At 37.8% G+C, this 18,076-nt stretch overlaps 2 protein-coding genes across 3 annotated transcripts in view; both read right to left on the bottom strand.

Annotated features, from left to right (window-relative positions):
- LOC139166873 (complement factor H-like) overlaps nt 1–18,076 on the bottom strand; it is a 1,233,958-nt gene that overhangs the window by 400,757 nt on the left and 815,125 nt on the right. The gene's annotated exons all lie outside the window — the stretch shown is intronic.
- The window catches only part of LOC139166874 (sodium/hydrogen exchanger 2-like), a 51,427-nt gene that overhangs the window by 28,201 nt on the left and 5,150 nt on the right, over nt 1–18,076 (bottom strand). For both annotated transcript variants that reach the window (XM_070751056.1, XM_070751057.1), the window contains exons 2-3: nt 7,948–8,411; nt 631–881 (exon numbers count right to left, since the gene is read on the bottom strand). In XM_070751056.1, the coding sequence (XP_070607157.1) occupies nt 631–881; nt 7,948–8,411 (715 nt within the window). The remainder of the gene's footprint in view (nt 1–630; nt 882–7,947; nt 8,412–18,076) is intronic.

Here is an 18,076-nt window from a genome sequence, read left to right as displayed (position 1 = left end):
TATAACTCCAATTATAATAATGGAATTGAAACATTTCCTTAAATCACTTACTCTTCTAAAATTGGATTGCAAATGCTCAAAAAGTAAAAAGCAGAGGTATTATTTACTTGTAACAAGCCTATAACTTGAAAAACATGCTCCAATTACCGTATTTAATATCTTCTATCACATTATTGTTTATCAACATAGGAAATCCTTCAAAAATTAAGAAAAATAAATAAAAATATTGATATTGACACCACATATTTTCACGTATGGAAGACTGAAAGGGATATGAAAAGATTCCACTAATAAAGATTAATAATCTGGACTAGTGGCTCAGGAAAACAATTAGAGTAGTATAATTTCGGAACCTAAACTGGCTGAGTGAGTATATTAACTTAAACTGCTAGTTAAAACAATATATCATAAAAACCAAAGAAATCCTAACTAATTTGAATACAATTGAGCACTAAACATTTGCATTTTTAATAAAATGGACACTGGACTTGTTAAATGTTATTACTTCTTAATTTGGAAACTAGTTCCTGGTTGTGTTTTTTTTAAAGGATGGCCATAAGTTACTATTAATAATACATGCAAGATATTCTTAGCCAAGGTTTGTTTGCTTGTTTTTTTATATATACTTACGCCATAATCCCTGAAAGGTGAAACATTTCAGCTGTTATGTAGGATAGGTAACTGTATAAGAAGACAAACAGTGGCTCAATCACCCGAATTTTATGGGTGAAACGAGTAGTAAAAGCTGATACAAATCCAAGAATAATTCCAATCAAAACTCCACCAATGCCAACTACAAAAAAATTAGCAATTCCAGCAAATATGTCAACGGCTTCAATTGTACGCATCTGGCAGAAAGATTTGAACAAGTTGTACAGCACCTATGAAAGGAAAAGTTTAGCTTTTTAGATTTCTTTCCAAATAATGTTACAGTTCATTTTAACTGGAAATGTGCATTACATTCTGTTGCTACTCAATAATCTCAGAAAGTAGAACAAATGGGGAAAAAAAGAAATACATGATGAAAGAGCCAATGTTTATTACTTTTCAGCTATGCTGCATTTTCTTAGAAAACATACATCTTTAAAAAAAAATTCCCTTTAGAGAAAAAGTGTTCAGTTATTCAATCCTGTATGTAACAATGAGGAACCTCGGTCCTTAATCAAATGTATAGTGAATGTTAAAAAATCTTTATAATCCCTTCAACCCTCTGAAGAAAAAATAGCAATCTCTTACCTGGAAGCCTTGCACAAGAATTTGGGGGGATGGGATTGGAAAAAGATAAGAAAAAGAAAAAAATATGTCAGGGAGAGAAAATGATGTGTCATAAATAAAGATAGCAGGTGATTTCATCCTTTAGGGTATTTATAAGACCAATCAGTACCCAAAAGGTGATTCAGCAGCTGCAACATAATCTGGAGGGAAGGATTCAGCTGTATTAGCAAAAATGTTACATTGATGCCTCCGTATGGTCCAACACTTTTCTTAACTCAAAGCTCTACATAGTTTAGTGAACACAGAGCAAAGACAAACATCTGTCCATATCTATAGACTGAATACATAATGAATATATTCATTATAAACTATTCAACCAGGAGTAAAAGTTTCATTCATAGCCACTAAATGACAGGGATAAAGGCAAAAAGCCTTTATCTTCTCGTGGACCAAATGTCAGCATTCCAATTAACATCCGAGAAATAAATCAAAGTCCAAACTTTGGCCTTCTTCCGAGTTCCAATTTATTAATAGAATCGTGTTGGCCACGAGCTGTAGGTAACCCAACACTAATTTTTCCTACAGTTCTTCACCCAGGTTAAGGTTCATCTCTTTTATCCACACCCACAAGTTCATCACAAGGACCACTCTGGTTCTCTCAATGTCCACGATCCTCACAAAAGATGGTGTAGAACAAAAGATGACCTTGAATCTCTGGAAATAATTTCTTGTGGCTAGTATCTTTCCCTCTCATGCAACCATCCCCCCCAATTCCCATTATACTATACTCCTGATCAGCTGGGACTCCCAACTTCTTGGGGGGGGGGGAGATTTAGCGAAGTTGGAAGGTCTGATTGAATTTACTGATCAGTGTCCCAGCTGATCCGCACAACCAGTCAATTGATGCCCCAGTCATGCCCCTGCAGCCTCCCCAACCAGAATGGCATGCCTGGTGGGCAGGGCAGGGCGAGGTAGTGGTGGAACAACCAATTCACTGAACTACACAAAAAATTAACAACAGATTCGCCCAAACCAGTGCAAACCACCTGAATCCCACCACTTTTCTGGAAGCCTCTAAGACTACTCCCATCAACACTAACAGGGTAAGTCATTGGAATATAAATTGAGAGCAAACCTACTCCTAGGTGATATTACCTAGTTTAGGCAATGGAACATTTACAAGAAAATAACTAAGCTCAAAGTGCACCAGGCAGGTTGTTCCTTCACTCCTCTCAAAGAGAAGTTTGAAAAAGGGGTGAAGAAATCCATTTATACCAAAATGGAAAAGCCTTCCTCAATAGAGGTGGAAGTCTCAGACACAACCAGTCCAGCTTTTATGCTGCTCTTGCATCACTCCCCAGGAAAATCAACCCCACAGGTTCATCAGGGAGATCACACTTAATGACCCATCTAAGAATTTAGGAAGAATGATCCTTTATTTTATTAATCTTATTTATTTATTTTGTCAAGTACGTATTCAATTCAATTCAATTCAATTTATTAGATTTGTATGCCGCCCCTCTCCGAAGACTCGGGGCGGCTCACAACAATAATAAAAACAATATTCCAGCGAAAACAAATCTAATATTACAAAGCACATAAAACCCTATCATATTTTTAAAAAAATATGCAAAGAAATAACACTGTTTATATACATGATATTGGGACTAATAAGAGAGAAGCTTAGGACAGGGACAGTAGGCATGCTGGTGCACTTATCCACACCCCTTTATCCTTAAGGACTCTGTCTACTCAGCTATTCAGATTAGATGAAATGAAACCATCCTGGAGGACATATATGGGGTCCCTCTTACCAACTTTTTCAGATTAAAGAAGCTATTTCAAAACAAACCATTATAAACAAACAAACAAGTGACTCAGCTTCCAGACAGTCCCTTTCATCTCCCACAATGCATTACTACTCTATTCACAGTTGTCTCGCTTTATGATAAGCATATTCTACTTATTTGCAGTTTCAGAGTAAATATGCCAGGAATCACAAATGGAGTTATTTCTCATGATTTAGAGTTCTGAAAAAAGACCTTCATTCCTACCTATAATTCTTTGTTGTTATTTCCAACTTTAGAACTTCAGTTAGTGTTTTCTATTATTATTTTATTTATTTATTTATTTAATTGGATTTGTATGCCACCCCTCTCCGAGGACTCGGGTTGGCTCACAGCATGTACAGAAAAACAAGAAACAATAATAGCAATCCAATTAATACATTAAAAAACAGTCTTTAAAATTCTAATTAAAAAAAAACCCCATAAATATCATTCATTCAACATTCAAATTAAAGCATTCATTGGTCAGGGGGAAGATCTAAGGAACTCGAGGCCTGGCGGCAAAGATGAGTTTTTAAACTCTTCCGGAAGGCGAGGAGGGTGGGGGCAGTGGGAGCTGATTCCAGAGGGTCGGGGTCCCCACAGAGAAGGCTCTTCCCCTAGGTCCCACCAGCCGACATTGTTTGGTCAATGGGACCCTAAGGAGACCAAATCTGTGGGATCTCACCGGTCACTGGGATTCGTGCGGCAGAAGATAGTCTATTAACCAAACAATATGTAATTGAACAACAACTTGTGGACTATCAAACTAACCATATCTTGTCCTGAATTATGTGTGGTTTGCATGAAAATAGAAGCAAGGCATGTTTGCTTTACTTGCTGTGAGCTGGATGCATTGGCAAGAGGCACAGTATGCAAATCCTATTAGCCCTGCTTGGTGAAATTGTATCTCATTATCCTTTGAGAAAGCAGTAACCCTATTACAAGCAACAAGGATTTGGACCACACAAAAAAGCTGGAAATAGTGAAAGGAGGTGCCAGTTCATTTTACTTCTCTAATGCAGAGACAGAAATGGAAATCTGAGCAGTGTGCTCCCATTCAATTTGAAACAGCCTGCTCACTTCCTCATTCTACTCCCCAGGCATTCCTGGTGCCTATCGAATATCAGCCATTAAAGATAGACATTAACCAGGTTTATATGCTGCAGAATGAAACTGCAATGCTTTTCCTGGATGGTGCTGTTTCATATGGCAATTGAATATTGCACGCCCCATTAAAATGCAAATGGAGGGGAAAGGCAAATATGAACCTTCTTTGTTATGAGAACTCTCCATGAATAAGAAACTTTATTTTTGTAAAGTGAGAGAGTTTTATACAATGTTAATCTGCCAGTTTCCTAAAGTGGTTCAACCCAACAAATTTTTATCTCTTCACCTCACTGAATGTGAGATGCTTATTGGGGGTTGCTGGAGATTTTAAAAATTGATAGGTGTTGTGTCCAGTAATTTGAATGTATTTGAATATATCACACTGATTGGTTCCCAGGCGGCTTCCAATAGTAGCCGCCGATTGGTCAGGAGGAATTACCGCCAAAAATAAACAGCTATCTCAGCGGAGCTGCCTTACAGTTGGCGCATGTTGTTGTGTTTAGTGTGTATTGGGGGTTACTTGCTACCGTTTCAGCTATTGTTAAAATAAACCATTAAGCTTCAATGGACTCTGCTTCTTCACTGATCTAACAATAGGGATTTAAGTATATGGATACATAATTTAAGAAAAATACTGTATGATGTTGCCATTAGCAAGACAGGAATCCCATGGCAACTTGAAAACTAACTGATGTAGTCATGACATAAATTCTGTGATGAACACGGCTGTAGCCAACAAATTACTATTTTCATAGATGTCATTCATTGTCATATGGATGGTTATTAATGGTTATTAACTTTTAACCACTCCTGCATTCATCTTTTCTTTTTCAAAATACAATAGAAAAACTAATACAAAACTTAATTCAAATAATTTCCTAGTAGTTGCCAAACACATTGCTATACACTTTTTCTGAGCTTTAGATACAATGTTCCTATGGGAAAAAAATACAGTGGAACCCCGACATAAGAGCTGCTCTACTTAAGAGCAACTCGAGATAAGAGCTGGGAGGGGAGAGATATTTTTGTTCTACTTACAAGCCCAAATTCGAGATACAAGCGCCAAGGAGCTGTCTCCTGAAGCCAAACGCTAACTTCCACGTTCGGCTTCAGGAGACAGCTGCGAAGCGGCGCGCGTGTTTTAAAAGGTTGCAGCCGGCCTGGGGGGCTCGGGGGGGGGTGCTTGCAGCTTTCTTTCTTGCTCTTTTTCTTTCTCTCTTTTACCTTCCTTTCCTCTATTTCTTCTTTTCTTTCTCCTTCCCACCTTCTTCCCTCCCTCCCTCCCTTCACTCATTCCTCTCTTACTCTCCCCTTTCATAAGTTTCCTTGCTTCCTTCCTCTGTTCCTGTCCCTTCCCCCTTTCTTTCTTTCTTTCTTTCTTTCTTTCTTGCTCTTTTTCTTTCTCTCTTTTACCTTCCCTTCCTCTATTTCTTCTTTTCTTTCTCCTTCCCACCTTCTTCCCTCCCTCCCTCCCTTCACTCATTCCTCTCTTACTCTCCCCTTTCATAAGTTTCCTTGCTTCCTTCCTCTGTTCCTGTCCCTTCCCTCTTTCCTTCCTTCCCACCCTCCGTCCATTCATTCACCCATTCCTCTCTTGATCGCTTAAAGCCGGTCCCTGGTGCAAAAAGGGTTGGGGACCTCTGTCCTACAGGATTGGGTGGCAGAGAAGTTGAACATATGTAAATTTAAAAGTTTAAGAAAGTTTACAAGTTAAGTGAAAGAAACTTCATTATTCATTTATATGTACATGTACATTTCTTCATTAAAAACATGTCTTTCTGCATAATTTAGACTAACTTTGTGAGTTTTTTGAGGGCTGGAACCAATTAAAATTATTTACATTAATTCCTATGGGGAAAAGTCGTTCGAGATAAGAGCTGCTCGACTTAAGAGCCCAGGTCCGGAACGAATTAAACTCGTATCTCGAGGTACCACTGTATACTGTTCTATAAGTAAAAAGTTGCGAGCATGAAAACAGCTGTTCTTACATAATTTTGGGGTGCTAAAAACAAAAATAACATTTAAAAATATATATTGGCTCTAGTTTCCATGATACAATATGATATGATATGATATGATATATGATATATTATGTAGTTGTATTGCCTCAAAAAAGACCCTCCGCTATGGCAGACACTGCAACCAGGGAATAAAAATGTAAAGTATCTAGCACTTGTAGACAGCAACAAGATTTTACTACCTCCATTACACACCAAGTTGGGATTGATGAAAAACTTCATGAAGGTAATGGACAGAAATAAAGCAGCTTTCATGTATCTGACAAGTAAATTTCCATCGCTTAGTGTTGCAAAAATAAATAAAGAATTTTTTGTTGGCCCACAGATCCATGATCTTATTAACAATGGAGTTTCTTTTTCTCTTGCACCTCAAGGAAAAGACTACATGGATAGCATTCATGTCAGTGACATCAAATTTTCACATAACTATTGTTTATTGGAAACAATAAAGCAGCAAACTACAAGGAAGTGGTTGAAAAACTCATCCAGCCCTACAAAAATCTTGGTTGTTAAATATGTCCTTAAAAAATTAGTGAAATATGGGTTCTTGTGATTTAGAGGGTAAAATAATGAATACAAATTATATGAATTACAATATATGATGACAAAAAGTATATTTATATCAGTTAAAACTTCAGCAGAATGTATAAAATATTAATGGCAGTTCAATGAGTTATGTGAAACATCTTTCATCTGTCAAATAACTATTCAACATCTTTTACCAGGCCAGAATAATTAGCCAGCTATCTTATTCCTTTGCAAAACAGAACTCAAATTCCCCTTCCAAATGCAGGGACAAATATCAGAATCAGCAGAACTCATTAATAGGGTATTGCAGTCTTTTCATATTCGATTTAAGCAAAAGGGTTTAACTCAGAGCTACAAAATTGGTTCAGATCTTTACAACATTGTTTACAAAATAGAATTAACATTCATATGTATACCAGGAACTATTTCAAAGGTGATTATAGCTTTTATTGTAAACAATTTACACTTTCTCAGGACCTCAGTGATTTTATCCAGTAACCAATACAATGTTCCCATTTTTCTATCTCACCTTCCGTGACATGAATAACACCATATCCTGTATGAAATTATAATGCATTTCTTTCTTGTTACCAATTCAATACATCTGATAACCAAGATATATATGCATTTTTAAATTTATGTGTATGGCAGGATGTGCAATATCATTCTTAAAATCAGGGAATGACTAGACCTCTTTGGACCACCACCACCCCTTTATATACTGCCATTCTAATGTTACTCATCAGTTAGAGGATACAGGAACTTGCACTTAGGCATGTTGGAAATAGGAGAAAAAAAGGAAAGGTAAGAAAGCCAGGAGGCAATTGTAGGAGGTCAACATGCTGACTCTGTAAACCACTTAAAAAGAACTGTAAAGCACTATGACGTGGTATAGAAGTTTAAGTGTTATTGCTATTCAAACAAAATTCAATCATGTTTAATATGAGGTTTTTTTAACATTGCCCCATAAATGTCTGCTTATGCAAGAGAGTTATGTGAAATAAACAATTATTCATGTGAGATAATTGAAAATACTGTAATCATTTGCTATTACAAATAAGAACACTGCATATTTTCAATATTTAGATTATTGGATGCTACGTTTTAAAATCCCTTCTCTTCTCTTTGTTCCTTACCTTTCTAGAACAAAGGCTTGGAAATTTTATAAAAGGTACATAGTTTTGCCTGATTTTATTACATATAGAAGTGGAAATGTTTTGTCTGTGTGCATTTGTAGGTATGTCACTTACCACAGTTACAGCATCATTCAAGAGAGATTCCCCAAAAACTAAGATGTATAGCTGCTCGTTGACATGAATATTTTCAAAGACAGCCAACACAGCCACAGGATCCACAGCTGAAATCAAACTTCCAAAAAGCAGACTCTGTAGTAGAGTGATGTCAGTTAGACCAAAGGCCTCGATCTGGCAAATAGCAAAAATGGAAATGCCAATGCCAAAAGAATTCCAGAGTGTGCCCACAACAGCATACCAAAAAATGGTGCCAAAGTTCTCAAAGAAGAGGCGTGTTGGCATAAAATAACCAGCATCAAGAACAATTGGAGGAAGAAGATATAGGAAAAAAACATCGCTCTTCATCACTGGTGGAGATTTTTCTTGTACCCCAAATATAATTCCACCTAAAATCAGTCCAATCACAATAAGGAGACAACTTTCTGGAACTATCTGGGGCAGTTTGTGGTAGAGATGAAAGCCTTCAAGTTAATGGAGAAAAAAAAAGAGAAGAAATATTATATTGTGATAAAACAGTTCTGATATTATATTTACCAAATTAATGTTATTTATTCTTCTTTTTAAATCATTCCCTTTTATGCATTTTTATAAACTTACACTTAAACCTTCAAAATAAAAAAGAAATAATCTAACCCACATACTCTTCATTTATTACAAGTGTCACAAAATCAATCAAACTATACAATTTCTATGAGCAAAATCTGCAAGAAAGAATTAGCCTGTTAAGCAATTTTTATTTTATAATTGCTTTATTTTAAAAATTATTTTATTTGTACTCTATTATTTGAAATATGAAATATGAAATAACTTTATTTTTCATGATTTGATATCAATTCTTTAAAACCTCTTAGATAAAATGATTAATTCAGACTTAAATTGATCATGTAGTTTCGTAAAAGGTTCCTTAAAAGAGTGGTGGTTTAAGGTTTTTAGCCGAGAAATGTAGTACAGTGGTACCTCTACTTACGAACTTAATTCGTTCCATGACCAGGTTCTTAAGTAGAAAAGTTTGTAAGAAGCAGCAATTTTTCCCAAAGGAATCAATATAAAAGCAAATAATGTGTGTGAATGAGGAAATGACAGGGAGGGTGGAGGCCCTGTTTCCTCCCAGGAGATTCCTAGAGAGGCCCCATGGAGGCTTCTCCCTGCTTTCCGGTTCAGTTTTGGAGGCTCGAATTTATAAGTGGAAAATTGAGAAGAGCCAAAAAAATCTTGAACACCCAGTTCTTATCTAGAAAGTGTTCTGTCTGGGTTCCCCCAGACCTCAACACCAACTGGAAAAAACAGCCAGACACTCTGGTAAAAGCCAAAAGTATTTTATAACTGGAAAAAATAAGCACAGAGGAAAACCTGTTCTTCCCAACAGACAGGATATAATACGGTACAGCAGGATCCTGATGTCCAGACAATACAGCAAGCTTCTTGCTGGCACACCCCCCCAGGTTTCAATAGTCAAAGGCACAAACCAGGATTCCAAGACGCCAAAGTTCACAGTCAGGTCCCACGACTCTCAAAGATAAAACTCCACAAGCCAGGAAGGGTGGGTCTGCCTTTTAGCCTTTCCCAAGAGCACCACACCCAAACCCAGCTGTTGCCACTTTAATGCTGAAAGTATTTAGCCAATTGATTCCGTCTCTGAGTAGCTCTTCGTTGTCGCAGATCAATTATGGCTTGTGCACTTTCCTCTAAGGAATCCAGGCTGCTTGCTGGGGAGAGCTCCCCCTGGTGGGACTCTGGCTGTCCTCCCTCTTCTTCAGCCTGGGATTCCTCCTCCTCGTCTGTCTGCACCTCCTGTTCCTCAGCCTCTCCCTCTGAGCTGGAAACCGACAGAAGGTCAGCCGTTCCCGGAGGGGCCTCAGACGGAACCACAACAGAAAGGTTCATAAGTAGAGGCATTTGTAGGTAGAGGTACCACTGTATTTTCCAAATATCAACATTCTTCAATTCTGTCAGCTCTCATCGAACAAACGTCTTCAGTTCTGACAGAACTAAAGCTTTTTGGATGAGGAGTGAAATGTCTTCCAGGAAAAACAAAACCAAATTTGGAACATCCTGAGTGAGTCAGTTTCCTTCAGCAGCTTTGAACCAGGTAGCATTCTATTCATTGGATGTGCCCATTTGCACATAAGAATTTCACTTTTCACTACATATTTTGAGACTCTTTGCACTGGCAGGTTGAGGAAACTATCTAGAATAAGGTGATCTAGAAGAGAAGAGAAATTACAGCCTACATTTCACACAGTTTGAGATGTTAGTCCTATCAGTAGATGGAACAAGATCTACAGGTATTTCAGGGACCACTTTGTGGTTACTGGAAGTAATATGGGGATATTTGGACTATGAATGTATTCAAATCAAGAGAATGAATTAGTGTCTTCCCTATGAAAGTGTCTGAATGGAATGCAAGGAAAGATAAAAATGCAAGGAAAAAGGAATTAAAAGGCAAAGAATAGAAAAAGAATAATTTCCCACTTTTTGATACAGATATAGATTAAAATATATCAAATTATTACTCTAAAATTACCAATATTCCATTTTATTTCTAAAATTCCATATATGCCAAAATCACAATTTCATTTATTTTCATATTCTCACACACAATCCAAAAGTGGTTTCCAGGTAAAGTTATAAATTAATCAAATCTTATCTTTAGTCAAAGCTGTCAATTTCACTATTTCCACTGATTCTATCACCTATTCTTTCATTGCAGGTATTTGTAAGTCTTTACATTTGCATGCATACATAAGAATTTTGCCACTGTTATCATGTATAAAAATAAAGATCTTTAAATCTGTTTGTACCTTAACCACAAAGGAAAGTCTCTGATTTCAACTCTACCTTTACTTTTAAAAAATTCGGAATCAAAAATCATACTCCTGTATTCAGTGATGGGCTACTATAAGTACGGCCAGGTACACAGAACCAGTAGTAAAATTTTGATCAGGTATGCAGAACCGGTAAAGGTTTTTTTTATTGTTTCTCTTTTTTTCCTTTCTGGGCTCTGGTTAGTTTTTCCTATCACAGTAAATGAGGTTGAATGTATATAATTTTAGAAGAGCTGTGCATGCGTGTATGTGCACAATTTATATAGTAGATAATGTATATTTTTGTGTGCCTGTGTGTAATATCTATGTACACATATGGCAAATATACATATAATTAAATAGTATATTTTGGATGCTCAGTAATAGTAAACAGATATGGAAATTGTACCTCTTTGAGACAAGGAGAGGCCAGGCACCCTAACCCTAACCCAAACCTTGATGTGAGTGATGTCAAGTCCCCTGTCCAATTGTCTCTCCTTATCTCATTTATCTTTTCTTCCTTTCAAATATGTTTACCTATACTTTTATATCTTTTCTTCTATTCTTTTCGTTATTTATATTACTACATATCTATTCTCTTCAATGCGTATTATGTATTGGACTAAATAAATAAATTAATTAAATAAATAAGTTGGCTACCTTTAAGCCAGTCACATGACCTTTAAGCCCCCTGGTCACATGATCGTCAAGCTACTCCTATCTGGTCACATGGCCAGCAAGCCACACCCACAAAATAAGCCATGCCCACAATGTGGTAGTAAAATTTTTTGCAGCCCTTCACTGCCTGTATTGTAGCCTTATCTATGAAATTGGTTGTTGAAGGTAATTGTATCTTATAGATGAGTCTAAACAAAGAATAACAACTTGCCTACTGTTGGCTCCCTGAGCTCTCCTTAATTGTCTGAGGGCCCTTCAACAAAGCTCTTGGGAAGGAAGACTGAAATTCCTGAGGTCATGGGCTTGGAATGATTCAGGGATTGTCTTGCTATGTGGATCCAGATGTGGCATTTTGTAGCTGAGTCAGCAGCATGAATTATAGCTGTGTACGATATAGCTATTTGACAGCTCTGTGGTAAAGCATAACCCCAAATTTCTCTTTCTTTGTTGATTTCTGATGACAGAAATCTCTTAACTCCTCCAGTTTCAGAGGTTTGCCAGTGCTATATTTTGAAAGGCCTTCAGGGAGTTGACATGGCTTGAAAAAGGCTTAAAATCCAGTTCACATGCCATATTTCCCACACCTCAACGTTTCCAGCCAGAAATCCATTGTCAAACAATAGTAAACTAACCAAATTATCTGAGGCACATTTCATCACTCTTTATCACTAATTCATCTCTCATCTTATCAGCAAATTCTTCTCTACATTGATCAAACAGGTGATTCGACTCCACATCCATAGCAAATAATTTAAAACCTAGTATGTGTGCCTGCGCAGTGCACTGACCATATTTGTGAATTTCATGGTTTCCTGTCACTCTATTGATGAAATCATTAAAGGAAGCTCTAAGGCAGAGTTATTTTTCCAGTACTATCTTGTTGCCATGGGCTTTATTCAAGGTTCAGCACCTGTTGCTATCCTAATGGCTTCTGGTTGCCTTATCCAAGGTCATCTCACCATTAGTCAAATCTGAGGCTGCTCCACCCCAGCTAAAGAACTGGATGTGATTCAGTATGCAAAGTGTAAAGTTACTAAAAAAAGAACTCTTGAAAAGGTTTCTTATATTTGCCTGAGCAAATGAAGTTCTCACTCACTTCCCTGCTTACATAAGGATGCAGGCAATATTAAAAGTGTGACTTTTAATTATCAAGGTTTAATTATTCACGAATTCCTGAATGACTCTTCTTGGTGGAGTATGGGAAGTATGGTCTGTATCCTATACACTCATAAAAACCTCCATTGAACTTTCCCCATCCCCAGCCCCCAATGTTATTAAAGGTACTCACTAAGACCTTTCCATCACCATCTCTTTATCGGTACCTAAAATGCATATATCAGATATGGCCACTGCTATCCTTTTCTTAAAGCAGTCTCAGGCATCTGTGGTCAACTATTACCTAATTATAATGAATGTTGTTAAAATGGCCATTCAAAACCAATCTAGGTTATTAACTCTAAAATCCACATCTCAATTCAGAAATCACAAAACAATGAGTAAACCATTATGTTATTTAGTATTCTTCGCAAACAAATTAAAGGAAAAAGATAGAAGTTGATATTCAAAACATGGCATATCTATTAACCAAGTTTTTAATCAAGATGAAACTAGATCAAATATGGTAGCTAAGCAGTTGCCACCAAGACTCCTTTAAGAATTAGAAGAACTATAATCTTGCTTGAAAAATGTACCCTGTTTTCCCCAAAACAAGACATCCCTTCATAATAATTCCAGTCGGGCTTTTGAGTGCATGACAATAAGGTCAAGTGCTTTATTTCAGGGTTCAAAAAACAGTATATAAAGCACGTGTTAGATTACAATATATAAAACACGTGTTAGATTACAATATATAAAACACGTGTTAGATTACAATATTAAATTATACATTATTGAACATCTATTAATTTGAAATGAACATACAGCAGATTTGATTACATTAAAAATTACATAAGTTTTGCTGTTCTTCAGAAACACTTCAAGACAAAACATACGAGATGCAAATGCTCTGTAATCTTGCATTATATTGGTGATTCCCAGATTGTGTAATTCCCAATTAGCATTGCTCTACCTGCTCTACACATTTAGAGGAGATTAAAGTTAGAGAAGGCTGCTAAATATTTATTTGATACATTTCAACTCTGATAAATTTTTTGGAGATTTAATGATAACAAAACTATTGAAAGATGAAAGCTGTGATAAAAATAAGAGCTACCAGGGGTGGAGCGAGCATACGTGATCAGAACATGAGGTGATATGTACCATATAAGGGGTGCGATGAAGGCGTCGTAAAAAGCTAGTAATGAGGGATAGTTCCGGGGCATCGAGATGAACCTGAAAGAGTAACCAGTGGTCTCGTAAAAGGCACTGTGGGAGGAGTTACAATACATGGACGTGAAAAGCAGGACTGCCATGCTTTACGCTGAAGGGTAGAGGATTTCTTGGGAGGGACTACATCATGGGACACCAGTTGGAACAGGATATTCGTGAGTAATTATGAATAACTAGTCACGTCCCCATACGTGCCGTACATGGAACGACCCAGAATATGAGGCAGATAGGTAGGTGTGCTGGTTGGACCGGAATGTCTTAGTAACCATTATTATAGGATACTGGCTTATATGCGTGGGGCAAATCACCAATGTGGATTAAACATAGTAATATGTAATACTAATCATTATTATAGAATACTGGCTTATATGCATGTAGAAAATACATTTTGCATTTATAAGACTACTGACTTGGGAGAAGAATTTGATTTATGTCTCAGTAAATACAGTGGTACCTCAGTTTTCGAACGCTTTGGTTCTCGTACATTTCGGATACCAAACAAAATTTTCGGCAAAAATTTGCTTCGGTATCTGAACAAAAATTCGGATACTGAACAGCCACAGAAAATTTTGTTTATTATCCGAAATGCTACAAGATCTGAGGGGACGGAGTAAGACGGAATGGGAGTTGGAATCTGACACGCCCATCCCGGCTGCCCACTAAACAGCCTCCCAGTCTCTAGTCTAAGCGCTCCAAGCTGTAGGAAGGGTGGGGGCGGCTGCAATACCAGCAGCTTCGGGGGGCCTCCTTTCCTCAGTGGTTCGTCTTGTTCCCTTTAAGCAACTACACCAACTTTCTCCTTCCCGATGGTGACGGCGGCTTTCCTTCGAGCAGCAGCAGCGCCAGGAACGCCAGCGGCTTCCCTTTCTCATGTGACATTCCCGGCGCTGCTGCTGCTTCAAGGAAAGCCGCCACCACTGTCGGGAAGGAGAAAGTTGGTGTAGCTGCTTAAAGGGAACAAGACGAACCACTGAGGAAAGGAGGCCCCCGAAGCTGCTGGTATTGCAGCCACCCCCACCCTTCCTACAGCTTGGAGCAGAAGGGTGTAGGAAGGGTGGGGGCGGCTGCAATACCGGCAGTTTCGGGGGGGCTCCTTTCCTCAGTGGTTCATCTTGTTCCCTTTAAGCAGCTACACCAACTTTCTCCTTCCCGACGGCGGCGGCGGCTTTCCTTCGAGTAGCAGCAATGCCGGGAATGTCAGCGGCTTCCCTTTCTCATGTGACGTTCCCTGCACTGCTGCTGCTCGAAGGAAAGCTGCCGCCGCTGTCACCACCACCGGAAAGGAGAAAGTTGGTGTAGCTGCCTATAACTACAAGAGGAACCACTGAGGAAAGGAGCCCCCCCGAAACTGCCGGTATTGCAGCTGCCCCCACCCTTCCTACAGCTTGGAGTGCTTAGACTATAGAGCTCCTCAGATCTTTATCCCATAGGAAATAAAGGAAATAGGGGCTGGAAACCAATTAAACCCATTTCCATTATTTCCTATGGGATAGATTAATTCAGTACTCGACCAAATCGGTTCTCGACCACACTTCTGGAACGAATTGTGGTCGAGAACCGAGGTACCACTGTACAGTATTTTTTTCACTATAAAACACACCAGATGCACATTAGCTTTAGAGGAGAACAACAAGGGGGGGGGGGGGAAATCTGCCTTTCCTTCCAGCATCTATCCAGTATTAATCTAATCATTGTCCTTACAGAAAACAGACTGGTCAACTTTAGTACATTATTACAGCCCCAGCACTTGGCTCATCAGAGCTCTGCTCCATTGTGCCCATCACCAGGGAATGCTGGTCAACAGAGCTGAGCTGCTGCCACCACCAGGGAATGCTGGAGCCTTTGCTGCAGAACAGCTGATTGGCAATTGGATCCGTCTCCTGGAATACCACAGATCAGCTGTTCTAGATGGTGAGGATTGCCACCACTGCTAATTGGTGGTGATCAGTGGCAATTGATGGAGGCAGAGAATGTTAGTGAACGGCGGTGGCAACAATTTCCGCCATCTAGAATAGCTGATCAGCAGTATTTTGAGAGGCCGATCCAACCACCAATCAACTGCTCAGCAGCAAAGGCTCCACCATTCCTTGGCGGTGGCCCCTTCCCCCACCCATAATATTTGTTCTATAAGACACACAGACATTTCTACCCACTTTTGAGAGGGTGGGAAGTGTGTCTTATAGTGCAAAAAATATGATATGTTTAGAAGTCCCTTTCAACTGATTATTTTCTATTATTTGCTGAGTTGCGTACTCCTCTGTAAATTATTTTATTTTTGTTATTTTGGAATGCCACAGGCATAGAGTCACCTTTCACTCAGAGAACATTCATGTTTATCCCATTACTCCACATTTTCCACACTTAAGCCATTTAATTACATAACCTGCAATTAAATGGGAGAGAACGAGGAACTGTATTTCTTTATTATAGTTCACAGCTAAGTTGTAATTCATACCGTCTACTTTTCAGTCTACTGAAATATATACTAAAACGATTCACTCATATCTTTTTTTCATTTATGAATTATTTTTTAAAATGTCAAATTTTACTTCTTTCCTAAGTGTTAGGAATAGAAATCATATTATGCTTATGCCTTGTAGTAAAATTAGATTAATTTTATGCTATTGTTTGTACATGTACAATTAACTTTTGAAAAGTGTTTACCACATTTACTTCCTGATAATTAACAGTCAGGATAATCAAGAGCAATCAAAATTAACAAAAGAAAAAAGAATATACTAAAGTACCAATTTTTTAAAAACCTGAACTTTGGTACGCTCTAATGGTATTTTTTATGAGATGAGAAGCCTACTTATCTGAATAGCTGTATTCATTTTTATTTTGATGAACTATAGACATATCAACTTCAGTGCAGTCATCAATCATTGTAAAAATGTAATGCAACAGAAAATTAAGAAAAGTTTCTGCAATTTACTTTAATTCAAGTACCGGTAATAAGGGTTATCCTATATGCTGAAGGGCACAAGTACTTGGGTGTTAATTTGTCAAATCTTTTCATAATTTACAAATCATAAAACAAAACTTTGCCACTTTTAGGGCAAAAATACAGTATATGGGTTATCTGAGCCTAGCTTTTTTAAACAGAATAAATCTGAGCAATTAGGATAGCTAGACTATAGGTCAGAAAGACTTAGTATATACTCTTGGAAATCAGAATATACTGTAAGTCTCTGCATAAAATTAAATGGAGACAAGGATTCATATTCATATGAATATGATTCATATTCAAAAAAGAGCCGGGGTGGCGCAGCAGGTAGAGTGCTGTACTGCAAGCCACTGAAGCTGACTGTAGATCTGTAGGTCAGCGGTTCAAATCTCATCACCGGCTCAAGGTTGACTCAGCCTTCCATCCTTCCGAGGTGGGTAAAATGAGGACCCGGATTGTGGGGGCAATAGGCTGGCTCTGTTAAAAAGTGCTATTGCTAACAGGTTGTAAGCCGCCCTGAGTCTACGGAAAAGGGCGGCATAAAAATCAAATAAATAAATAAGTAAGTAAGTAAGTAAGTAAGTAAGTAAGTAAGTAAGTAAGTAAACAAACAAACAAACAAACAAACAAATAAATAAAATAAACAAATAAATAAAACAAACAAACAAACAAATAAATAAATAAATGCATAATTTGTTCAGTTTGAGAATTTTCTTGAACTTCCTGTGAATGATGTCATAAAGATTAGGACATTGAAACAGGTTAAAGTGAATGCCTGTGTGAGTAACCTTAAGGGACAGAAGAGAGAGCCCCAGGCTCTCAGTTTGTAAAAGATACTTAAGCCCACAGAAGGGCAGATATGGGAAAGGTTTCAAAAGGCATCCTTTCCAGAGAATAAAAGGAAAGAAGGGGAAATATCCTTTCAATCTTACATGATTTTGCTATAGTAACTATAATTTTGTTATAGTAAAAAATATATAGAATTGGTACCATGGGAAAAGTTCATTTTTTTCCCTACTGGTTCTGTGGGCGTGGCTTGATGGGTGTGGCAGGGGAAGAATACTGCAAAATCCCCATTACTTCCATACTCCTGGGGGAAGGATATTGCAAAATATTCAGGCCGGTCAGAGGTGGTATTTGCCAGTTCTCTAAAATACTCAAAATGTCCGCTACCAGTTCTCCAGAACCTGTGAATTTTACCCCTGGCTAGTATACCTAGTTGTGCTTCTTTTCTCGACTGCAGGGCTTTTGAATTTAGGACTTGTTAGATGATATAGAATCTAAAAAAAAACCCACCCTAAAAGTAGCAAGCATGTTTTAAATGGCAAGTTTATATTTATGAAATGTGAAGACTACTGCAGTATTTATT

This window comes from Erythrolamprus reginae, chromosome 4 (genome assembly GCF_031021105.1).
Source record: "Erythrolamprus reginae isolate rEryReg1 chromosome 4, rEryReg1.hap1, whole genome shotgun sequence".
NCBI lineage: Eukaryota > Metazoa > Chordata > Lepidosauria > Squamata > Dipsadidae > Erythrolamprus > Erythrolamprus reginae.
This window is presented reverse-complemented; position numbering and strand designations above follow the sequence as displayed.